The following is a 26426-nucleotide window of genomic DNA, read 5'->3' as shown; positions in this document are numbered from 1 at the left end:
TCGTATTGCTTACAAGATTATTTTACAGCCACTATTGCCAGCTTCTCAGAGGCCACCACTTCTCAACTCTTGTTCTTAGGGTGTTTATAATCACTAAATAACAGGCTAACAATAGTACTTATGTATTTTTCAGTTTTTGATATTATCATTTAATGTCTTACTTTGGAAGATGAGAATTTAGAGCAGTTGTCACTCTTTGGTCCTCTCCTAATAGCATTCTTCATTTTCTACAGAATGTTTTCTGATGTTTACAATATTTTGACTATGTTAGTGCCATTTACCTCTTAGCCATATATTATGAAATAATATTTTGTTTCTCTACAACTTTGCTTTGTCATAGTTAAAACAGTTCTATTTCTCATTGCCTTTGTTTCCCATGTCCTTATCCTTAGTTCATCCCCAAACTGTCCCTACAGTTCTCCAAATTTCTCAATTTTAACATCCTTAGCTTTCTACCACTTTGATTGTGCCAACTACTCTCAAGGAGCCCTGTGACTTCTAATGCAGACTGGTTCACGAAGCCAGCTGCTCATATAACATCTTGGGAATGCCCTTGGCATCTCTTGAGTTGATTTTTATGTTTCCCGTATAGTTTTCCATTTGAAGGTTGTTTTTCATTGACAAGGCCCTTCAGTAGCTTCCTAATAGTGGTCCATGGGAAATAAATTTTTTGAGACTTTAAAAAGGATTTTATTTTAGAGGCACCTGGGTGGCTCAGTAGGTTGGGCATCTACCTTCGGCTCAGGTCATGATCCCAGGGTCCTGGGATTGAGTCCCACATTGGGCTCCTTGCTCCTCGGGGAGCCTGCTTCTCTCTCTTCCTCTGCCTGACACTCCCCCTGTTTGTGCTCTCTCTGTCTGTGTCAAATAAATAAATGTTTTTTTAATAAATATTTCATTTTTAAGTAATCTCTATACCCAACATAGGGCTTAAAAACTCACAACTTCAAGATCAAGAGTTGCATTCTCCACCAAGTGAGCCAGCCAGGCACCACTTTTCGAGATTTTCAAGTATGAAAGTATGTTTAGTCTAGCCTGGTATTTAACAAAGTTTCTCAGTTTCTGGTTTTGAAATAATTTATTGTTACATATTTCTAGCATTTTTTGTTGTGACATATACTGTTAGAATGTCTGACATGTGTTTGAAAATGCATTAACAGGGTGCCTGGGTGGCTCAGTCGGTTAAGCATCTGCCTTCAGCTCAGGGGATGATCCCAGGGTCCTGGGATTGAGCCCCACATCAGGCTCCCTACTCAGTAGAGCCTGTTTCTCCCTCTCCCTCTGCCATTTCCCCTGATTGTGCTCTCTGGTTCTCTCTCTCTCCCTCCTTAAAATAAAATAAAATGCATCAACAGAAACAATGTGCTAAAGCATGACAATACTGCATACAGAGTTAGTTTCTCTAATCAAGAATTCACATTCAAGGATGGTCAGGTGGCATTCCAAGAGCAAACTCAAGCTCCAAGTGCTGCAACATTGCTTCAGATATAGATATAGATATATAGATATAGATATATATTTGCTTCAGGTATCTTCATCTCTCATATATTCTGAAGCTATAAAAGCTATAATTAAACTAATGGGTTATAATGGACATAAAAAATGGGGTGAGTTTGATGAAATTAGTGGTATTGGACATATATGATTTGACTGAAAGATTGGAGTTATTCACACTCTTGCATGGATAGGACAATAATGCTAGGGAACACTGTAGTCTATACCCAATGAAAAATGAGCCTGGAATTCCCAAACTGTCTGGCCATTGATTCTAAGGACACTGGTGACCTCACAGTAAGTATAATGTTAGATGAATTCTGGCTTTATGGAATTGTGTTTGCTTCAGGTGAACCATTGGTGCAAGATCAGAACACCTAAACAGAATGCTGGGAACACTGGTTTACCAACAAGGCTATATGAATGTGCAGAGTCCGCCTGCTAAGTAAATGACTATCTCAAATGTGTTCTAGAGGGCGCCTGGGTGGCTCAGTCAGTTAAACATCTGCCTTGGGTCCCGGGGTCCTGGGATTGAGCCCTCCTTCGTTGAGCTCCCTGCTCAGAGGGGAGTCTGCTTCTCCTTCTCCCTCTGCTGATCTCTCTGCTTATGCTCTCTCTCTCTCTCAAATAAGTAAGTAAAATCTTTTAAAAAAAATAAAATGCTGAAACCTACAACAACAAAAAAAGGACTAAGATAAAATGTAGCAATATGGTAGCACTTGGAGCTTGAGTTTGCCATTAGAACGCCACCTGACCATCCTTGGATGTGAATTCCTGGTTAGAGAAACAGACTAACTATGTATACAGTATTGATTAAAAGTCATACTTTAGCACATCGTTTCTGTGGAGCATTTTATTTTATTTTAAAGATTTTATTTGTTTATTTGACAGAGAGCAGAAGGAATAGCCGGTGCAAATCCTTTAGGAGAGATTGTAACTGGCCTGTAGGAATAGCGAGGAATTCAGGATGACTAGAGCACAGTAAATACGTGGGAGAATAATAAGAAATAAGATCAAGAAGCAGCATGGGCCTGAATAGTATGTTGTGTGGAACATGATTCTAAGGCCACTAAATGAGATAGGAAGTCAATGGTTGGTTTTGAGCAGAAAAGCGGCACATTTATGTTTTAAGAATCACTCGGCTGCTGTGTTGAGGATAGCTTGGAGGGAGCAAGTTTAGAACCAAGAAGAGAAATGAGGAGGTTGTTGGGATAATCCAGGAAAGAAGAAATGGTGCTTGGACCAGTGGTGGAGGTGGTTAGTAGTAGTCTCATTCTAGCTTTAGTGAGTAAATTCTTCATTATGAATAAAGCATTGATGTTTCATTCCAAGCAGAAAAGACAAAAACCCAAAACTGTCTTGCTTTGCGTTTCAGTGGTACACCTCTCAAATGGCCGCTTTTGACATACCATTAAGTCTTTGCCATTAACAATAATTGCAATGAGCAATCGCGGGAGTCCCATACCCCGCAGCCAGTCACAGCTCAGTCTTTCCCCCTTTACCCTTCTCGAAAGCGCAGCTCACTGCTTCCTTAACCAAGAAAGCCAGCTCCAATTCAAAAGCATAGAATCATTTCTGTGAGAAAAGAATTTATTGATTGAAAAATCAGGGGCGCCTGGGTGGCTCAGTGGTTTGGGCTGCTGCCTTCGGCTCGGGTCATGATCTCAGGGTCCTGGGATCGAGCCCTGCATCGGGCTCTCTGCTCCACAGGAAGCCTGATTCTCTCTCTCTCTCTCTCTCTCTCTCTGCCTGCCTCTCTGCCTACTTGTGATCTCTGTCTGTCAAATAAATAAAATCTTTAAAAAAAAAGAAAAAGAAAAATCAGTAGTGTACTCCCAGCATCCCTGCCCTGCTCTGTCCCTGCCAGTTCCTGGTTCCTTAATATTCCTCCACCAACATGGTCATCTAGGAAGTCATCTCTATAATATTCTTTTGCCCATTTTCATGACATCATCCTGCTTGTTCCTGATTGTCCCTTTTCTAAACCTTCCCCATCACTCAAAATAAGGCAGTGGTAGTGGAAAGAACATACATTTTAAATCCCAAGCTAAGTTGATGTATTTGTACTCATTACCAATTTATTGCCTCTTGATTTTTATCTTTTCAAAAAATCAGCTTTAGGTTTGTGGATGGTCTTCCATTGTTTTTAATTTTCACTTTAATTAGTCCCTTTCAGCTTTATTGATCTATTATTCAAAATATTTTTTTAATAGTTAAAAAAAAAAAAAAAAAGATTTGGGGCACCTGGGTGGCTCAGTGGGTTAAGCCTCTGCCTTCAGCTCCAGTCATGATCTCAGGGTCCTGGGATGGAGCCCCGCATCGGGCTCTCTGCTCAGCAGGAAGCCTGCTTCTCCTTCTCTCTCTGCCTGCCTCTCTGCCTACTTGTGATCTCTCTCTCTCTCTGTGTCAAATAAATAAATAAATAAAAATCTTCTTAAAATTTAAAATTTTTAAATAAAGATTTTATTTATTTACTTAAAAGAGAGCACAGAGGGAGACAGAGAAGTGGACTCCCCGCTGAGCAGATATCCTGATGTGGGGCTTGATCCCAGAACCCTGAGATCATGACCGGAGCCAAAGGCAAGCCCTAAACCGACTTAAGTCACCCAGGTACCTTATTCCCAGGCCTGTAGGCCCCACATCACTGAAGGGTTCCCACAGGCCCCTTAAGAAGAGCCTGTCTTACCCATGATGAAAGAGGACGATTAGGGTTTAATTCATAACTGTAAAGTTTTGTTTTTTTTTTAAGTTGGGGGTTACTAATTTGTTTCACTAGAATGGCAGAGGAGATGTAAACAAATTTTATTACATAGGCTTTTTATTCAGTTACGTAAAAACGACAAATCAGGTACTGTATTTTAGTTAAAAATTACTTTAATTCAACAGAACAACTTTTGTGGCTATTTAATGAAATCTGTAAATAGGAGGTGGAGTTCAAGAAATCCTGGCTAAGCAGTTTTTAACTGCAGGCTCTAAAGTATGTCAAATACAGAGAATATTCTGGAATATAAGTGTTTATTCGTATTTGAAGATGAAACTAAACGTAGATGTGCCTTGGAATGTTAGTTATGTAATAATTTGGTTAAGAGAGCATTCTGGGTCTGTGCTTCTGCGTTCAGCTTTTATGTGATTGACTCACGCAGAAGCCCCAACCGTGACCATGAGCCCCCAGACACATGCTGTCCAGCCCACACACGAGGAGCCTGTTCACAGTCCTGCTGAGTGTACCCCCAGCCTCGGACCTGCTGTCTCCACAGGAGGAAGCTATCTTTTGAAATTTGTGCACTGACCCCACTGACCCCAATTTGATCAAATTATGTATAAAATTCTTTTTAGAAGAGATGGCTCATTAACAGGGAGGAGATCATTATATTGCAGTTACAAGAATAGCCTTAGGCATTCAGATTTTTTTTTTAAATATATATAATAGGGAAGATTCAGCCATCACTGGAGTGTTTTAAAATTCAAGAACAGGTCAATGATGATCTGGCATGTATTCTGAATCCGAAGCTGATTATTACTACTTTAAGATGCTGGTGAGGATGTGGAGAAAGGGGAACCCTCCTACACTGTTGGTGGGAATGCAAGCTGGTGCAACCGCTCTGGAAAACAGCATGGAGGGTCCTCAAAAAGTTAAAAACAGAGCTACCCTTTTACCTAGCAATTGCACTACTGGGTATTTACCCTAAAGATACAAACATAGTGATCCGAAGGGGCACGTGCACCCGAATGTTTATAGTAGCAATGTCCACAATAGCCAAACTATGGAAAGAACCTAGATGTCCATCAACAGATGAATGGATAAAGAAGATGTGGTATATATACACAATTGAATACTATGCAGCCATCAAAAGAAATGAAATCTTGCCATTGTGATGAGGTGGATGGAACTAGAGGGTATCATGCTTAGTGAAATAAGTCAAGCGGAGAAAGAAAACTATCATATGATCTCCCTGATAGGAGGAAGTGGAGATGTAACGTCGGGGGTTTGGGGGGTAGGAAAAGAAAAAATGAAGCAAGATGGGATCGGGAGGGAGGCAAACCATAAGTGACTCTTAATCTCACAAAACAAACTGAGGGTTGCTGGGGGGAGGGGGTTTGGGAGAAGGGAGTGGGATTATGGACATTGGGGAGGGTATGTGCTTTGGTGAGTGCTGTGAAGTGTGTAAACCTGGCGATTCACAGACCTGTACCCCTGGGGATAAAAATACATTATATGTTTATAAGAAAATTTAAAAATTTAAAAAAAAATTCAAGAACAGCAGAAGGAAGCATCAGTTGGCATTCTTCTTTTTTTTTTTAATTTTTTATTTTTTATAAACATATAATATATTTTTATCCCCAAGGGTACAGGTCTGTGAATCGCCAGGTTTACACACTTCACAGCACTCACCAAAGCACATACCCTCCCCAATGTCCATAGTCCCACCCCCCCTCCTCCCAACCCCCCCTCCCCCCAGCAACCCTCAGTTTGCTTTGTGAGATTAAGAGTCACTTATGGTTTGTCTCCCTCCCAATCCCATCTTGTTTCATTTATTCTTCTCCTACCCTCTTAAGCCCCCATGTTGCATCAACACTTCCTCATATCAAGGAGATCATACGATAGTTGTCTTTCTCCGCTTGACTTATTTCGCTAAGCATGTTACGCTCTAGTTCCATCCACGTTGTCGCAAATGGCAAGATTTCATTTCTTTTGATGGCTGCATAGTATTCCATTGTGTATATATACCACATCTTCTTGATCCATTCATCTGTTGATGAGCATCTAGGTTCTTTCCATAGTTTGGCTATAGTGGACATTGCTACTATAAACATTCAGGTGCACGTGCCCCTTCGGATCACTATGTTTGTATCTTTAGGGTAAATACCCAGTAGTGCTATTGCTGGGTCATAGGGTAGTTCTATTTTCAACATTTTAAGGAACCTCCATGTTGTTTTCCAGAGAGGTTGCACCAGCTTGCATTCCCACCAACAGTGTAGGAGGGTTCCCCTTTCTCCGCATCCTGGAGTTGGCATTCTTCTAACAATGACCTGTCTTCAGAATTTTTGCTTCAACATCAAGGAAAAGGTTCATTTTCCTACTTTCAACCAATGAAATATTCTGGATGAAACAAGTCACTCATTTGCCATGACCTTTTAGAAAAGTTATTTTGTTTTTTTTTTTTTAAATAAAAGTACCTATTATTAATCTGTATTTGCATTGACTATGTTTTAGTGTATTTATAAATGGTGAACTCAGTTTCTGAACTTACACATTTCATTTGCAATTTCTAAAAAAATAATAGTTTTTATTATATTCTTCTGCTTGCTTTTGATTTGTTCCCCCTGTGGTTTATAGTGTACATGTGGCTCAGTGGGTTAGAGCCTCTGCTTTCAGCTCAGGTCTTGATCTCAGGGTCCTGGGATCGAGCCCTGCATTGGGCTCTCTGCTCAGCGGGGAGCCTGCTTCTCCCTCTCTCTCTGCCTGCCTCTCTCTGTCTACTTGTGATCTCTGTCTATCAAATAAATAAACAAAATCTTTAAAATTTTTTAAAATTTTTTAAATAAATAAAATAATCTGAGGTCATCTTCAAATAATATTAACATTTCCTTTTCAGGAAGGGAAAGGGATAGCCCCTATAAAAGTATATTATCAACTTCTCTCGTTAATCCTTTATGCTTTTAGGGTCATACATATATGCTAGAAACAGACTAATACATTTGTTAGTATTATTGCTGTAAGCAGCAGTCATCTTTTAGAGCTAATACCTTCATTGATTCCATTTTTGATGTACTTCGTTTCTTTGTATAAATACACATTTCTGGCTTGTTCTGAAGAACTTTGATTACCATTCCTTGTAGTATAAGAATAGCAATGAATTCCCTCAGTTTTACTTTTGTAGGCATTTCATTATCACTTTTGAGGAGTATTTTCATTAAGTATAAAACTACGAGTTCACACGCTTTTTTCTTTCTACACCTTAAAGATGTCACTTTAAAAAAATCACACACACAAAAATCTTTCTTCCACTTACAAGTGGTAAACACAGAATTCAGAATTTTAAAGACTGCACACTGGTTGAGTTATACTACATGTACTTACTCTCCTATATATGTAAAATAAGAAAATAAAGCAGAATGCACAATAGTTTTTAAATAGTTCATTGTTCATAATCTATTACTTATACAGATTGTAAGAGATTAGGAATCATACCCAGTATGACATAAGGTGTATTTTGGTAAAATATCACTTGAATAGATATAAGACTAGGCATTCAAATTATAAAATTAAACTGTGCAAATTTCATAGTTCAGAAGAATGCCAGTCCTACTGAATTTTACTTTTGTGGAAAAAGAATTGCTCCTGTAACTACTGGAAGCCCTGCAGCAAAGCTATCCCAGTTCTGTAACTGAATTCTATAGCCTGAATCCTGTCACAATGGCATCTTCCTCTTTTCCTGGGATTCTTAGCAACATCTATATCCTGTTTGGTTTTGTCTTTCGTCTCTTCCACCTAGTAATGCCATCGTGACAGGATCTATTTTGGACTGTAATTCTGTAGTGTCTTTTGAAATCCCAATGTCTCCTCTCTCCTTAAAAATGGTAAGATCAGATTGTACTGTTATAGGATCTAGAATCAGATTTATCTTAAATTGATAATGTTTTCTGAGCCATATGTTGTGATGAAAGTCTGTAATCATCATTCTTTAATTAAAATGAAAAAACCCTGGAATTTGTATCATTTAATATCTGTTGTGAATGTGTGTGTGTGAGTGTGTGTGTCCTAATCTTCAAAGACGGGCAGGATGCTGGGGAACTACACCGAAAATAGAACGCTTCATGAATTTACCTGTCATCCTTGCATGGGGGCCATGCTAATCTCCATATCCTCCTAGTTTTAGTGTATGTGCTGCCAAAATGTGCACCCTGTTGTGAATACTTTCAATATTAATTAATTAGTAATTGCAAATCTTCTATCTCAATATATTAGAGATGTGAGTATGAAAGCATGGTCTGAAAGTTTTGTTATCAATTAATTTGTGTCTAGTATCTTATTCTTTGTACTTTAAGGCTTTCTAGGCTGTAGCTAGTTACTTTCTGATAAGAGCATCCATTGCTCAAAACCAGAATCTAATCTCTCCCTCTACTACTCAGCTATCTTCTCTAGCTATAAAGTTTTTCTCCTTTACATGGCTATTGCTTTTTCTTTGAGGCATCTTGTTCTATGGAACATGTGAGCCCAGTGGGAGACTACAGTGCAGACATAAATGCTTTAGGTCCTTCACAAAAAAAGGGGTGGGAACCTGATAGTATCTCTCTTCCTGTCTTTTCCTTGTGCTACTTCTGATTTGCACTTGCTTGGCTGCTCCCTGGGTTGGCAGAGTGAGGGGCAGATAAGCCAGGAAGAGGAAGGATTTAGTTTCTATAACTGATGGATGCAAGAGCGACAGCGGTTGGACAGGACAGTCATCATTAGGTCTGTAAGGAAACAGGAACAGCGAGGGTAGTGTATCTCAGTGAGAGCTCTGCAGGACAACCGACACGTCCTCTCAGGGAACCCCGTGCTCACTCAGCAGACCTTACACAGCCAGGTCCCTGGGCGCTGGGTCTTGGGAGAAGAGGACAGCTTCTCTGTTCACACATGATGTCTTTCCCTCTTTCTGGCACCTTGTCTTGCTGGTGGTCTCCAAAACCAAGATTGACCTCCTCCTCCTGTCACACTGGGAGCCGAGGCCCGGAAGCCCCCGATGACCATTGCCAATCACAACTTGGCTGGCCACCCCTTGCCTTCCAGACTCTTAAGAGCTGATGCCCCCTGTAGCACCTGAGGCAGTAGGAGCTGGAGGGGGTTTGAGGCGCAGAGTTGTCCTGTGGACTGGATGTCTTTGCATTCTTAAGAGACCAGGGTGTTTGGTTGGTTTGTTAGTTTTCTGCCACCCATCCCCAATCTGGCCAGACTGAGTGCACTTCATATGAGGAACTCCCCACAGACTATTTGCTTCCTTCCTTTCCTTTTTCTTTTTCTTTTTTTTTTTTTTAAAGATTTTATTTATTTATTTGTCAGAGATAGAGCGCGAGCGAAAGCGAGCACAGGCAGACAGAGTGGAAGACAGAGTCAGAGGGAGAAGCAGGCTCCCCGTGGAGCAAGGAGCCCGATGCGGGACTCGATCCCAGGACGCTGGGATCATGACCTGAGCCGAAGGCAGCTGCTTAACCAACTGAGCCACCCAGGCGTCCCAGTTCCTTTCCTTTTTCTTTCTCTTTTTCTTCCACAGGGTGTGATAGCCTACCTCCAAGATGACTCCCAGTGATCCCAATTGCTTTGCAAATAAGTGGGGCTGTGTTACTAGTTCTAATCAACAAAGTAAGTGCAGACATGATGAGTGCTACTTTCTGCCTGGTATGAAGAGCCACAGGCCATCACAATGCTCTCTCCTTCATATATTTAAGTAATTTTTTTGTTTTTGCATAATTTTAGATGTTAAGCAAGGTTGCACGGATACTACAGAGAGTACTCATGTACTCCATACTCAGTTTCCCTACATTACTCTAGTACCTTTGTCACAATAAATGAACCACTATTGATACATTATTAATTAAACTTCACATTTTATGCAGATTTTTATGAGTTTTTCCCTGCTGCCCTTTTTCTGTTCCAGGATCCCATCTCTGATACCACATTATTTAATCATCTGTAACCTTAGGTTCCTCTGGTCTGTGAGCTTCTTAGACTTTCTTGGAGAGTTTTGAGGAATATTGTATCAGGTATTTGGGGGAAATGTACCTCAGTTTCAGTTCATTTTCTATTCTTATAGTTGGACTAGAGCAGTGGATTTAGGGAAGACCATAGGGCTGACATGCCATTCTTATCACATCATATCAAGGGTACTTGGTATCAACATGGCACATCGCTGATGATGGGAACCTTGATCATCTTCCTAGTGTTTGTAAGCTTCTCTACTCTGTATAGTTATATCTCCTCCCTTACTTTTCCATGCTGTAATCTTGGGAGCAAGTCATCATCCTCCTTGGAAACAGGTCATAGTGCTCTCTTGACCTCTCTAAGACAACTCTCCAATGGTGCTGCCACAAGTCAGAGCATAAGGGTGCCTGGGTGATGCAGTTGGTTGACTGCCTGCCTCCGACTCAGGTCATGATCCCAGGATTCTGGGATCAAGCCCCACATCAGGCTCCCTGCTCAGCAGAGAGCCTGCTTCTCCCTCTCCCTCTGCCTGCATCTCTGTCTACTTGTACTCTCTGTCTGTCAAATAAATAAATAAACTTAAAAAAAAAAAAAAACCAAGGTCAGAGGGTATGGATCTTGGACTCACTCAGTGGAGCCACAGTTTCAGTCCTGGACATCATAAGAACCAGACATAAACTTTGTGGTGCTATGTCATTGAGAGGTCAGGGTTTACATATTAGAGAAGCATAGCCTGGTCAAATTTGACAAACAACATCTTTATCTTGTATTTTGCTTTCTATTTTGTTCTTTTTCAATATCATTTTGGCAATATATTAGGGGGCTCTGGCAATACCATATAAAGTGTAAGATTTTCCATTTCAGTTAAAAGCCATTGGGGTTTTGACAAGGATTGCATTGAATCCATATATTGCTTTGGACAGTATTACTATCTTAACAACATTCAGGCTTCCCATCCTGAACATCAGATATACTTCCATTTATTTCAGTCTTTGGTCATTTCTTTCAGCAGTATTTTATAACTTTCACTGTATAAATTTTGAATCTCCTTGGCTAAAATTATCCCTGAGTGTTTTATTATTTTTTTAAAGATTTATTTATTTAGTTGAGAAAAAGAAAGAGAGCACACACATGCAAGTGGGAGGAGGGGCAGAGGAAGAGAATCCCCAAGCAGACGTCCAAGCTGAGCAGGAAGCCTGACACAGGGATCCATTTCACCACCCATGAGACCATGACCTGAGCTGAAACCAAGAATTGGAAGCATAATGGACTGAGCCACCCAGGTGCCCCTATTCTTTCTAAGGCTACTGTAACTGGAATTATTTCTTTAATTTCTCTGTAGAATTGTTCATTGCTAGTGTATAGAACTACAACTGATTTCTAAGCATTTGAGCCCTGATCTTGTATCCTGCAATTTGGTCTCAGACTGCACCTTCTCAGTCTGTTACACAGATTACTTTTCTGAAGTGGGTGATTCCCAAGTTTCTCTTCCGGCTCTTTTCTCAGTTGACCTCTTTGGTTCCTCATCTCCAGGCTTCCAGGCATAACAGGGCCCCCTGGATAGCTAGACCCTCTATCACACTGCTTTCATAGGCAAGAGAGCAGTGTGGAAATGGCAGCAGATCCTGGCTTCTCTGTGTGCTAAATAGTAAGCAAAATGTTTTGGTTTGGACAGACAGAAAACTCTTGATATGTTCTACCCATTGCTCCTGGTGACTTGATTCACACAAAGACTGAAAACTGACAGATCTGCATATCTAACCTTGGTCTCATAAATCCCAGTTAGGCATCTCATTTAATAACTCATGCATGAGACTTTTTATGAGCTCTCGCTGCATGTAAGGAACTAAACCGGAAGTCTGGAATGCAAAGATCCCATCTGGAGTCCCCACCTTGTGAGAACAGTTCAGAGAATGGGAGAGATGTAAGCTATATGTTTCGTGGACTTCTTCAATGAAGATGACTGTCTACTCAAGCAATAAGAAAGGTTTTTCTTTAAGCAGCAAAACAAAAGCTAGTAATTTTCCAATGACCACCATATAGGTTTATTTGTTATGAACTTATTAAAATGAAAAATATAGATGAATTCAGTAAAAAATTTACTTGTTGAGTACACTAAAGAAACAAATTGCTCTCTTATCCTAGGCCACCAGGGCTCCTGGCACCTCTCAAATATTACCATTCTTGTTTGTCCTATATCTTTGCAGGAACATCCATTTATATCCACATATGAAAGAGAAGAATTTTTTTGTTTATTTTTACATGAACATGCTATGTGTAGTGTTCTGTACATGGGGTTTTTTAATCCTTAAATATATCTAGACATATTTAATGTCCACCTACATAGACTAGGTTTCTTTTCTTTTCTTTTTTTTTTTTTTTAAGCATTTACTACTTCTTCAATCTAAAGCCAAATGTGATAGATTATATTTATGGTAGATTTTGCAGAACCAGTAGTGTACTTTTTTATTCTTATAAAAGGTTTTATTTATAATTTCACAGGATTTATCATAGATACCCTCATGTTCCCTGTGAAAAATGGGGAGTGACAAAATGTTAGACTGTTGTGGACAGAATTATGTGAGAAAATAAAGAACTGTGAGAAAAATAAGCTTTTGTTATTTCAGCCACCCAGTCTACAGTATTTTGTTACAGTAACCCAAGCAAACTAATGCATAGATAACTATAGAAAAAAGAGGGACAGGGGCTCCTGGGTGGCTCAATGGATTAAGCCTCTGCCTTTAACTCAGGTCATGATCTCACAGTCCTGGGATCGAGCTCGCTCGAGTTGGGCTCTGCTCAGCGGGGAGCCTGCTTCCCACCCACCCCCCAACCCCGCCTGCCTCTCTGCTTCCTTGTGATCTCTTTCTCTGGCAAATAATAAAATCTTAAAAAAAAAAGGGGGGGGGAGGGACAAAAACCCACTATCTTATACCATGCACTTACAAGTCCCTCCTTCCCACCGTGGCATATGGCAAGGGACTGAGAACGGAGAAGGCAGGCGAGATGCCAGAGGGCCCAAGTGTGGCTCTATCCTCTAGCAAGGCCTCAGTAGCCATGCTGAGTGAGCAGGATGCTGTACCCATGATCCAAGGCATACTGGCCAGATGAGTCTTGCAGGTTTAGACTTAAGGCCTAGGAGAGCCTCTGTTTCCAGGAAGTCTTAGTACAGATCTTCCATGACTCATGATGGGGTCATTTTTCAATAAACCCATCAAAAATTGAAAATATTTTAATAATGTTGCAAAATAACCTACCAAACAGCATAGCTTAGCCTAGTCTACCTGAAATAGTCTCAGAACACTTACATTAGCCTCAGTTGGGCAAAATCATCTAACACAAAGCTTATTTCATACTAAAGTATTGAATATGTCATTGTATCCTGTACTGAAAAGCAATGGCTCTAAATGTATTGGTTGTTCACCCTCATGGGCACGTGGCTGACTGGGAGCTACAGCTTGCTGCCACAGCCCAGCATCATGAGAGAGTAGCATACCACATGTTGCTAGCCCAGGAAAAGATCGAAATTCAAAATTCAAAGTACAGGGTTTTGGTTGTTTTTTGTTTTGTTTTGTTTTGTTTAAGATTTGTTTATTTATTTTAAAGACAGAAGAAGGGGAGCGGCACTGGGAGACGGAGGGAGAATCCCAAATGACTCCACACAAAGCGCAGAGCCCCATGTAGGGCTCGATCTCACAACCCTGAGATCACAACCTGAGCTGAAACCAAGATTCGATTGCTTAACCAACTGAGCCACCCAGGTGCCCTTGAAGTGCAAGTTTCTATTGAATGTGTATCACTTTCACACTGTCATAAAGTTGAAAAATTGCAAGTTGGATTTTCTGTGTCTAACAATGGCTTACAGAATAGAGCTGAGGATCTTGCACTGAGAGCCCTGGCCATCATGCTGGTCCAGAGTCCCAGCAAGCATGAGAGGAAGGTGCTGCAGCCTCTACAATGATGTCTCTGGGGGCACTAATAGGAATGCCTGATGTATTCCTATTTAGACAGATTCTTGGAAGCAGCCTCCTTAAAGGTGGGCTGATTTGTAAGTAACAGTATAAATGGCCTTAAGCAAAATTTACAGATGAGGAATAAGTTGCATCCAGAACCCAAAAAAAGCCTAAAAGATGTTGGACTTGTTTTCATGTTGTGGCTTTTTGAGATAGGTTTCAATAGCTCTTTCTTTCTTTCTTTCTTTTTAAGATTTTATTTATTTGAGAGAGAAAGAGAGAGCATGAGTGGGAGGGGCACAGGGAAAGGGAAAGAGAATCGCAAGCAGACTTGAGCTGAGCACAGGATCCCATGAGCCTGAGACCAGGACCTCAGCCAAAACCAGGAGCTGGATGCCCACTGTCCGCCACTGAGATGCCCCTGTCCATAGCTATTCCTTGACAGTGTCAGGGATAGAAGTGCCCTCACATTACCAAGTAACTCTCAAGAAATTAACCAAGACTGTAGTCAGAGATCTCTGGAGGAGTTTGTCGTAAATATAAATCATTTAAGATTTAGAGAAAGTTGAATGTAGTAAAAATCTTGCCTCAAAGATTATAAGCCAAGACAAAACTATTGAGGTAGCTAGAATTGCTGGGTAGAGGTGTATAATAGCCCTTTGGAGGTGAAGGAAAGTTATGGCTGGGAAGCTGTTGAAATAAACCCTAAATCTAATATACTGGCCGAATCTATAATAGCCAGATATTTACCAGTTGTTGATTGGATGGAATTCAATTATGACAACACTGGGTGGGACCACAGCATTAAGGTTATAGGGATTCACTGTGAGGTGCTATCCATTCTTCTCAAGTTAAAGATAGCAAAATCTGCATGTTAAACAGAGACGCTGTAGGGATAACCTGTACTCTACATAGATCTTCAATAATATATTTCAATTCTTGAATGCTGTTTCAACTAATGTTTAGTCATATGATCTATTGGGGTAGGGCATTCATCTGGGTCCATTTTGTGAAGCCAATTTGTGTCAATGATTTAATTTTACTACTCACTGGGTCAGCTCATCCATGCCTTCTGTCAGGCATGTTAGGAGAACATGTGGTTGTGACCACGGGGAATTTAGGCAAGGCAACCATTCTGATAGCTAAGATGAGGCATACCTCTTTGATGTCTCTTTTATTTTCCGTAGCATCATTAACATTCTAGTAGGATCCCACTAAATCAGCATCTAGGTTATGGAGGCACAAAATAGACTCTCACCCTTTTATTTTGCCTGTACTATAGATCTTTTTAAAAGATTTTACTTTTATTTCAGAGAGTGAGCAAGACAGGAAGCATGTCGGATGGGGAGGGGCAGAGGGAGAAGCAGGCTCCCTGCTCAGCAGGGAGTCTGATGCGGGTCAAATCCCAGAACCCAGGGATCACAACCCGAGCCGAAGTCAGACGCTTAACTTACTGAGCCACCCAGGCACCTGTTCTATAGATTCTTTTAGTAAATTTCAACTTGCCAATTAGGTCAAATTGTGGCCCTCTGTTCTACTGCTTCATTTCCTTTCCCTGATTCCAGTCTTTCTTCCTTCTTTCTGACTTGCATTCTAGAGCCTTTTCTTGGAGGAGACCCCATTAAAGGTGCGCTGATTTGCAAGTAAAGGCATAAATGCTCTAAGTGCATGATTTCTTTGGGCAGCAGATAGAAAGAGAGAGAGAAAGAAAGAAAGAAAGGAAGCGGGAGGGAGGGAGGGAGGAAGGAAGAAAGGGAGAAAGAAAGAGAAAAAGAAAGAAAGAGGAGAAAACCCCTGAAGAAGTTAGTTAACATTTCTAGAAGTCTGCTCAGAACACCAACCTCAAGATCAGGTTTGTATAGCCAGGGTGGACCCTCACCCAAAATTTTGTTCGCTGTATGGACTGATGACACCACACACACCAGAAAGATCTGAAGAGATTTATTACTCACATAGTCTGGATGGAAACACCATCTCTATCTTCCAAGGCTGTCCCCCATAAGAACATCATTGACCATATAATGTGGAGCAGTCAGTACCTTATTACCACCCAGAAACAGGACAGACCCACTGAGAATCGCCTCCCTACAATTATGTCTTTTCTCCTGCCTGGCATATAAATGGCACTTACATATGGGACTACACTATAAGTGTACAAAATATGTAATAAGTCTAATACAATATATGTACATGTAAATACATAAATGTGCCCCAAAAATCTATTGGAGCTATAAAACTATAATGTATATACTTTGATCTTAGAATTCCAGAAACAGTTAATCCCCACATTTCTTTGGCTATTCAAACAAAATTTTTTAAAGATTTTTTATTTATTTATTTGAGAGAGAGACAGTGAGAGAGAGCATGAGCAAGAAGAAGGTCAGAGGGAGAAGCAGACTCCCCATGGAGCCGGGAGCCTGATGTGGGACTCGATCCCGGGACTCCGGGATCATGACCTGAGCCGAAGACAGTCGTCCAACCAACCGAGCCACCCAGGCGTCCCTCAAACAAAATTTTTTAAAAAAGAAAACAAAACAAGAAAATGTATTTAAGTCACAAAAGTATTAAAAAAATTGGCACCACATTCACTGACAGTTGTACAATATTCCACCCACTGTCCGTAAGTTACAGACAGAAAATGAAGCCAAGTCACAGTTCATAATCCCTCACTGCACAGATCGTGAGAGGTTTGGAGTCATGCCCCACACAGAAGTAAGGCTTCAGCACTTCAGAAAATGTATCCATAAAAGAATGGATATGAGACCTGTCGTTCAAACTGTAAAAGGAAATCTCCCCCAACTCATAGTCCAGATAAATGCCAACCCCTTTGGGCTTTTCCTTCAGTGCAAGAGTGACAGGAGCGGCCCCTTGTGCGACATAGCCACCGTCCTGCAGCCGAATTGTCCAGCAACTGTGCCCTCCTGAAGGGGGCCGCTTGCCCTTTTTGGAAAGGGGGTCCTTACAGAGCCCCACTGCCCACTCCCGCTTGTTACCGACCTGCACCTCCCAGTAATGTCGGCCACCATCGAAGCCCTGGGATCCCAGCACGACCAGAAATCTCTTTGGATTCTGAGGAATGCCTGGCTTTCTCCTCACAAATGTCACTGACTTTTTATCCTCAGAGACAAGCAGATTCGGGTGTGCAGTCTCAGGATCCAGAGTAACCTCTTGTCTAAACTTCTGTATAACTTTCTGCAGAGCCAAGTACTGTGGAGGGAGACTACATCCTTCAGTCCTTAACTGGAAAGAATAGAGAGCTGGGGGCTTTAGGCCTGCACACCTGTCCTGGATCCTCCTGACACCTGTCAGCAGCTTCACCTCCGACATCACACTCCTCTCTGCCACCTGGTTTAGGAGGCGTCGGACAGTGAAAACATGGTCTGAAAGGGTGGTGATGTTCACACAGAGTTTTTGCTGAATGTCTCTCTCTTCTTCCGCTAGCCGTGCCAGAACAGCCTCTTGCTCACGGTCTATACATTCGTTCAGGTGCTCAAACTCAGAGGTTAATTTCTGACTCTGGTACTGCACCATCTCTCTCAGTTCTAAGAGTTTTCGATCTTGGGTGGCTACTAGTTTCTGAACATCTGCCACCTGCCTCTTCAGCTGCCTGATGTAATGGCTGAGCCTCTGCCTGTGATGAGAGGCGGCCTCCTCCACGGGCCTCACCAAGTGGCCCTGGTGGTCAGGGGGCTGTGTGCACGTGGGACACAACACCTCAAGGTCCTCCTCACAAAAGAGGGTCAGGACCTGGTTGTGCTTCTCACACAGATGTTCCTCTTCCAGCTTCCTCTTCTTGGTCGTAGTGACATGGAGGAGCTTGGCAATGTCAATCATCCTTCCCAGCTGGGTGTTGCTCCTCAAGTGCCTCTCCTGGCACGCGTGACGGCACACAGGGCACGGGAACCTGTCCTTGAGATCAGCCCAGGACTGCTGGATGCAGCAGCGACAGAAGTTGTGTCCACATTCGGTGGTGACGGGGTCTCTGAGGTAATCCAGACAGACGGGACAGTTGGCTTCTGCCTGGAGCCCTGCCAGGGCTGCTGGGACTGCCATTGGGCTGTGAAGGAAGACCTGGACTGAGGTGGGTTTTCTTCAAGAGCTGGGACTTTGAAGGCTCTTTCCACTGAGAAGCCTCAGACACACCCTCAGATCTTGCTGTTCCTTCCTATCTTGAACGTTTCACTCCTTTAAGGCAAATGGCCTCAAATACAAAGATAGGTGCCCAGGGAAACTGCAGCCAGTCACAGGTTAGTGGGCAACCAGCTGCCGTTGGCAGTTTGGAGGATGAGAAGCCAAGTTATGCAATTCTCTTGGTCAGAATGTAGACACAACTTTAAAGTGCCTCTTCATCCCTGGAGAGGAGAAAATACTGTTTCATGTAAAAAAAATATACCGTATTTGTAGCCCTGCTCACTGCCACATTTGAGGCAGCCACCAATTCTTCTCTCCACCCCCAGGATTCTACCTACACCCACACCAACACAGGGAGCTGCATGGCATTGCAGAAAGTTAAAGGCTTTGCAAACTGAGCATCCATCCTGAGTAGGATTTCCCCTTACTCGTTATCTGGGGGATCTGGGGGAAATAAATGGCATCCTCATCTCTAAGAGAATCAAGTAAATAAGGATACAAATCCCAACCTCAATCATTTCAATCTTGTCAAAGATCCAATAAAAGAACCAGGTATTTTTTTGGTTTAAAACACAGATATTTCTGGGATGCCTGGGTGGCTCACTTGGTAAGCGTCTGCCTTCAGCCTGGGTCATGATCCTAGAGTCCTGGGATTGAATCCCACATCAGACTCCCTGCTCGGTGGGAAACCTGCTTCTCCCTCTCCCATTCCCCCTGCTTGTGTTCCCTCTCTCTCTGTGTCTTTCTCTATCAAAGAAATAAATAAGTTCTTTAAAATAAATAAATAAAACACAGATATTTCTTAAACCACAGCACTGAATTCATAATGTGTCAAAATTTACTTTTCACTTAAGCATCTCAACTGCAGGATTCATCCAACTGTGTACATAAGTGGTTTGGACTAGATTAGATTTACTCTGAGGATCCTGCCAAGTCACAAAGCTGTGACTTTGACAAGATGCATAGAATGAAATTGGAGATCAGGAATTCAATGTGAGAAAATACTAAGAAACACACACATATATACACAACTGCCCTCCATAACCACTGATGAGTTACCAACTAGTGAAGATTGGTGGGGACAAGATTCCCAGAAGAGGGCATGGAGTTTTCCCTGAGTAGCAGTTACTGATTCTGAAATATAGGCTGAAAGGCTGAGGCCAACTCTCAGGGTTGAGGGAACAAATGTGGACTAAAGGGCACCCCACAGAGGACGTGTCCTAGTAAATACTCCACACTTTAAGTTGGTATCAGTAAAGTGTTACCCACTAGAGAGTCATGTATGGAACACCCCTTAAAAAGTCCATTGATTTAATCATCAATTTAAAGCAATACATTGATTTAATCAATTTAATCACTGATTTAAACCCTGATGGGTTTAAGGCAATCTCTGCTTGATTGTCAGAGTTCCCAAAATGAATTTCAAGGTATTAAAATATAAAGTCTCGGTGATCTGTGCTGTCACTGAAACACCCATACACAGGTGGTGAGCATGTGAGTTGGTATAATCACTTGAGAAAACTGTTTTGCATTGTAACCAACTTGGAACTTACACATACCTTGGGACCCAATTACTCTACTCAGGCTGTATAACCATTGGAAGTATGAACCAGAACAGCTTCAAAATACATGCACCAACAGACCTACATGGAGGTTCATGACAACATTTTTCACAAGCCCAAACTTCAAATAATTCCAGTATCTGACATTAGAATGCATGAATAAATTGTGGTGTATTCATACAATGGAACATTAATCAATAATGGGAAGGCACTAACTCCTCTTCACCCCAAAACTTTGATGAGCCACAGAGATATGTTGTGTGAAGAAAAACCAGTCACAAAATAATATAGACTGTGTGTAGGAAAAATGACTTAATGGTGTTAGACCTCAGCATAATCGAAGTATTTGAGGAGGAGAGATAGGCTAGTAATTGGGAAAAACATTGGAAATATTTCTGGGGTGCTGGTAATAATCTTTTTTTCCCCCAAAACATATAAATAGCTCTTATACCAAGTAATTCAAACAAACATATGAATAATCTGGATATAAAAATGGCCAAAGAAGATAAACAAATGGCCAATCATGAAATTGAAGCAGATCGTTTCAGTAATGTAGAGACATGAGAATGAAAAACAAGAGAGATTATTCTTTGCATCTCATGAGATTGGCAAAGATTTGAAAGACTGAAAACAGAGGGTAGTGGAGCCAGAAGGAGACCACAAGATCTTTTGTAAGTCAGAGAGCATTTACAGAGAAGGAGGAAATGTTCCTAGCAACAAAATGTTCCTTGGTCACATAGAAGGTGACCAATGGCAACTAATGTTACCCCAGACTTTCCAGACTCAGGACCCTCAGAACCTATCTCTGACTGAATCCAGCACCCATTTGGGCCTCCATGCATCTGCTCTCCATGCATTCGGATCTAATCATTACCGTCTCCCACAGGAGGACCCTCCCATCTGGAAGGCCACATCCTTGCCCTCAGCTCCAGCTTCTCCAACCACCAAGCTCTCCACAGCTGTCACCTGCCTTCCCTTTTCCAGCAGGATGAACTCCCTCTGGCCCCACCACCCTTGTACCTGCAGAACCCTTAGTTGTCTCCTATGCGGCCACCAGCTCTCCATTCATTTGTCACTTCCTCTTGATCCGACCTTCCTGACTCTGTGATGGGTCACCTCTCCTAACACGGTGTCACAAAACAGTAAGGATAGTATCACGAATTCATCTTTTAAGTCCATGACTGTTGTAAATTCACACAGGTCCTGGAGATCTGCATTCCCTACAGAACCATAACCTCCATGCTATGACCACCATGACTGTATCACCAAGTATCTCCTCAATTCTTGGCTAAAGCTGTTGAAAGACTAAACTTGGCCAGGTTTCTGGGTCTCCGTTAAAAACTGAGTGTTTTGGGGCAACTCGTTTACACCCTCTGAGCATCTGTAAGCAGGCAGGTATTTAGATTAAGGAAGATCAAGCTTGCACAGGACCTGAGCACCAGAGATCTTGGTCTCATAGCACTATTCCCTCCACTCCCCACCTACAGGTAATCTGCCCCTCACTGAGACCTCCCGCAAGAGGATTCTACATGCCGCTTCAGATCAGCCCCTCTGGGAGCTTTGTCATACACAGATGGTTGTCTACCTGTTTTCTGCTTCTAGGATAAGACAACGTAAGAACTATCAGTATTTTTAGGTGACTTGGGACAAGGCTCACTGAGGGACTGGTAACCATCAGAAATGGCACGTCTTTTAAGAGAAACCAAAATAAGGGAGGCCTGGGTGGCTCAGTCAGTTAAAAGAAACCAAACCCGCGGCGCCTGGGTGGCTCAGTGGGTTAAGCCGCTGCCTTCGGCTCAGGTCATGATCCCAGGGTCCTGGGATCGAGTCCCACATCGGGCTCTCTGCTCAGCGGGGAACCTGCTTCCCTCTCTCTCTGCCTGCCTCTCCATCTACTTGTGATTTCTCTCTATCAAATAAATAAATAAATAAAATCTTAAAAAAAAAAAAGAAAGAAAGAAAGAAACCAAACCCAAGATGAGATTCCCTTGCAGGGTGCGATTTCTGGCCCTGCAGGAGCAGGAGCTCAGGGGACTACAGCTTGTACCACTCTCCAGCCCTCTCTCCCAGTCCCTACATTGTCCCAACTCCCTGCTTACCTGGGACAGGCGACTCTGGACGGGTCTGTGAGGCTAGCACCCAAGAAGCTCACACTCAGGGGCGGCCGAAACCACTGCACATAAGAAGCCACTGCCCATAACGGTGTGTGACCACCCCATATATACCCCGTTTGGTGGGTGGAGCTATTAGGGGCCCGCCCATCAGTCTGCTCGCTCCTCCTCCACGGAGGAATGGTGGGGCCAGGGTACGGGTGAGGCAGTTTCAAGGTGCTGTTTGGTGGGGAGGGCATCTTCCGTGATTGAATCAGACCAGGTGGAGAGGGCTGTGTTAACACGCATAATCTCACTTGTGCCTTTGCAGTCCTCCCCAATCCCATTTTGGCTGATGAGGAAACTGAATCTGAAAGATTAATGAGGCCAGTTCATTCCCCTGCCTGCCACCCTCCCCCCACCCAGGCATGTAATTCAGGTGTTGAGTGGCACCCTGTCCTCGCAGTACGTCCGTCCAGCACTGTGCAGCACGAGGACTGTGGAGCATCCTGCAGGAGCAGCTTTCGGGTCTGCAGCTCCTGAGAACCCTCAGAGTCTGAGCCTGTGCTTTGGACGCTCTTGTGGCCGAAACTGCCTTTTTCAAAAGCGGAGCCAAGGTGAGAAAGCCAGCCCCATTAGTCCCTATGTGGGTAACTGCTTCCGTTGTTCCAGTCAACAACCAAGTCCTTGTCTTGCAGCATGCACTTGCCCTGGTCTGAGGCCAGCACCTCCACCCAGCACTTCCCACAGGGCGCGCAGCCCCTCCACATTTCTCACAGCTGCCTGGGGGAGTAAGTCCGAAGCTCATGGGTGTTTGCTGGGTGGTGGGTGGCTAGCCCTCACCTAAAGTGAATGGAATCGCAGGGGCTTCCTCCACACAGTGACTACGGTTCCCCATAGTGGGCCGTGAGGCAGAGGCCGGGAGAGAAGCTGCTCTGGGAATGGTGGCCACTGGAGGAGGCCCAGCCTGTGACCTGAAATAAATGACATGTGTCCTTGCTCAAACCAAACACGTTTCTGAGTCTCACATAACCCTTACAGCAGTTATGGTTCCCAATTTAAAGATGGGAACATTGAGGACCAGAGAGGTTAAGAGATGGAGAGGGGTGAGAACCCAGGCAAGGCTAACTCAGAATCCTAGAGCACAGCTACCATGTATCCTACCCCAACCCCTACCCACAGGGGCAATGACGGGCACTTCCAGTGAACCCCCTGGGGGTGCATTTCCTTCCCAAGGAGCATAAGCCTGAGGTTACAGCCTGCACCCCACCCTGCCTCCTGTTTCGAGAGACCTGTGACCTTTTTTGTTTGTTTTTTAAGATTTTATTTATTTATTTGAGAGAGAGAGAGAGAGAAAGCACAAGCAGGGGGAAAGTCAGAGGGAGAAGAAGAAACAGGCGACTCACTGAGCAGGGAGCCTAATGCTGGGCTGGACTTCAGGACACTGGAACCTTGACCTGAGCGGAGGGCAGATGGTCAACCAACTCAGCCACCCAGGTGCCAGTGACCTGTGTCCTTTCTTAACAATCACTCCATCACCACCCATATAGGCATTCTACATTTGACTGTGTCTCTCATGTCAGTGCTCCAAGGGCTAGTATGGGAAATGAATAGAAAGTGCTTCTAAAATAATTTTGTAGGGAAAATAGATCATTTTCTGCATTCGAACATAGGATTCTGTATGTTAAAAATCAGCAAGAATTCATTGCTTGTGGTTTAACCGTATTATGCTGCTAAACCAGGAAAAATGATTAAATCGGCCACTTAAAATGAAACATTGTCATTTGTGAATACTGATAGATCATAGACAACAAAATATGTTTTATGTTTTGTACTGTAAAAACAAATAATAGGCCTAGGGGCACCTGGCTGACTCAGTTGGCTGAGTGCACAACTCTTGGTCTCAGAGTTGTGGATTCAAGCCCCACTTTGGGTGTAGAGATCACTTAAAAATAAAATCTCTTAAAAAAGAAAATCATTAATAGGCCTGTATTTCAAATTTTTAAAAAGCCTCTCCCCGGGGCGCCTGGGTGGCTCAGTAGGTTAAGCCTCTGCCTTCGGCTCAGGTCATGATCTCAGGGTCCTGGGATTGAGCTCCGCATTGGGCTCCCTGCTCGGTGGGGAGCCTGCTTCCCCCTCTCTCTCTGCCTGCTTCCCTGCCTGCTTGTGATCTCTGCCTGTCAAATAAATAAATAAAATATTAAAAAAAAAAAAAGCCTCTCCCCACAATATACGTGGATGATTCCTAAATGATATGTATAGATAAACCAAGCATAGCAGTAAAAATCAGTAGCCACCAAGCAGCCATAGTGACACAAATTAATACTTTGTATTTCACCAGGATTCATGCATATTTAAAATAGTTTATCAAGTATACTGGTGTGAGTGCCTGGGTGGGAGAGACTGCAAGCCGAGGATGAAGATAAAGGGGAAAACTAAAAGTTAAGAGATCAGCCTTTCCTGAATTACCATATATAATGAGCTGGCAAGGTCCCCCACACAACCAGCCAAACGAAAATGAAGCAACCAAGAAAATTAAATGAGTTTCAGTAACATTCTCCTGAGCACCAAAAACTGTGGAAATGATATCCTATACATATGGAGTGGGAAGTCAGTTTGTTAATATAATACCTTAAAAAAAATTTTTTTTTAATTTACCATAGACTGAAGTATGCATATTTAAAAAATCAAATGATACAGAAATGTATAAGATCAAAACAATATTGGGTAATCTTCCCCAATGTTAGCTCCTATTATCTTTCCTGTATGTTTCTGCATTTTTTTTACTTTTATTATTTTTAGTAAACTCTAAACCCAAAGTAAACTTGAATTCATAATCTCAAGATCAAGAGTTATATATTCCTCTGACTGAGCCAGCCAGGCCCCTTATCTTTTGTTTTTATACATTTAAATATGTAACTATATTTCTATATTATATGTATGTATCTATATTATATGTATTATATGTATATATCTGTATTATATGTATGTATATGTATATATGTATATGCATATAAATGAGATGGGATGATCTTATATATATTATTTCATGAGTTTGCTTTTATTTTTACAACTTATACTTGTGCTTTTTATATTTTTTTATGGAGATATAATTGGAATGTAATATTGTACTCATTTTCAGTATACAACGTAATGATTTGATATATTTATATATTGCAGTGATTACCACAGTAAGTTTTAGTCAACATCCATCAGTACGCATGGTTACAAATGTGTGTGAGATGAGAGCTTTTCAGATTTACTGCTTTAGTAACTTTCAAATATACAATACAGTTAACTATATGGGGCACCTGGGTGGCTCAGTGGGTTAAGCCTCTGCCTTCGGCTCAGGTCATGATCTCAGGGTCCTGAGATCAAGACCTGCATCAGGCTCCCTGCTAAGCAGGGAGCCTGCTTCCCCTCCTCTCTCTCTCTCTCTCTCTGCCTGCCTCTCTGCCTACTTGTGATCTCTCTCTCTGTCAAATAAATAAATAAAATCTTTTTAAAAAATACAGTTAACTATAGTCATCTTACTATATATTATCCCCAGGACTTGTTTATCCTATAACTGGAAGTTTGTACCTTTTTTTTTTTAAGATTATTTATTTATTTGTCAGAGAGAGAGAGAGGAGCAAGAGTGAGCACAAGCAGACAGAGTGGTAGGCAGAGGCAGAGGGAGAAGCAGGCTCCCTGCTGAGCAAGGAGCCCAATGTGGGACTCGATCCCAAGACGCTGGGATCATGACCTGAGCCGAAGGCAGCCGCTTAACCAGCTGAGCCACCCAGGCATCCCAGTTTACCTCTTGATCACATTTATCCATTTTGCCCACCCCTCCCACTTCTAGCAATTGCCAATCTATTGTCTGTAACTAGAGGGGTTTTTGTTTTGTTTTGTTTTGTATTGTATTGCTTTGTTTAGATTCCACAAATAAGTGAGATCATGCAATATTTGTCTTTGTCTCACATATTTCGTTTTATTTTTTTTTAAAGATTTTATTTATTTGACAGAGAGCATAGGTGGGGACAGAAGGGGCAGAGGAAGAGGAAGAGGGAGATGATGGCAGGCTCCCTGCTCAGCAGGCAGCCCAAAGTAGGGCTCGATCTCAGGAGCCTAGGATCATGACCCAAGCCAAAGGCAGACACTTAACATACTGAGCCACCCAGGTGCTCCCTGTCTGACATATTTCATTAAGCATAATACCCTCAAAATCTAACCATGTTGTTGCAAATGACAGGATTTCCTTCCCCTTTGTTGGCTGAATATTTCAGTGTGTGTGTGTGTGTGTGTGTTACATATATATATGCATACATATCACATTGTCTTTATCTTTTTACCTGTTGATGGACACTTAAGTTCTTTCCATGTGTCAGCTGTTGTAAATCGTGCTACAATGGAAGTGGGAGTGCAGATGTCTCCTCAAGAATGTGATTTCATTTCCTTCAGATAAATAAATACCGAGGAATTTAATGACTAGATCACATAGATCTATTTTTAATTTGGGGAAGAACCTCCA

At 42.2% G+C, this 26426-nt stretch overlaps 1 protein-coding gene and 2 non-coding genes across 3 annotated transcripts; 1 reads left to right on the top strand and 2 right to left on the bottom strand.

Annotated features, from left to right (window-relative positions):
- Window positions 1-4967: 4967 nt before the first annotated feature.
- Window positions 4968-5031, top strand: LOC132009519 (small nucleolar RNA SNORD45). Its single transcript, XR_009401985.1, has one exon. It is a non-coding gene; the product is annotated as a small nucleolar RNA SNORD45 (small nucleolar RNA).
- Window positions 5032-8295: 3264 nt separating this feature from the next.
- On the bottom strand, window positions 8296-8399 carry LOC132009485 (U6 spliceosomal RNA). The gene has a single exon (XR_009401957.1). It is a non-coding gene; the product is annotated as a U6 spliceosomal RNA (small nuclear RNA).
- Window positions 8400-16779: 8380 nt separating this feature from the next.
- Window positions 16780-18183, bottom strand: LOC132024888 (tripartite motif-containing protein 75-like). Its single transcript, XM_059412099.1, has one exon. It carries the CDS (start codon window positions 18181-18183, stop codon window positions 16780-16782), a length of 1404 nt encoding a protein of 467 aa, XP_059268082.1.
- Between the last annotated feature and the right edge of the window lie 8243 nt (window positions 18184-26426).

This window comes from Mustela nigripes, chromosome 1 (genome assembly GCF_022355385.1).
Source record: "Mustela nigripes isolate SB6536 chromosome 1, MUSNIG.SB6536, whole genome shotgun sequence".
NCBI lineage: Eukaryota > Metazoa > Chordata > Mammalia > Carnivora > Mustelidae > Mustela > Mustela nigripes.
This window is presented reverse-complemented; position numbering and strand designations above follow the sequence as displayed.

Coding starts and splice junctions, on each gene's coding strand:
- LOC132024888 (XM_059412099.1), bottom strand. CDS start 18,183: ATGGCAGTCCCAGCAGCCCTGGCAGGGCTCCAGGCAGAAGCCAACTGT.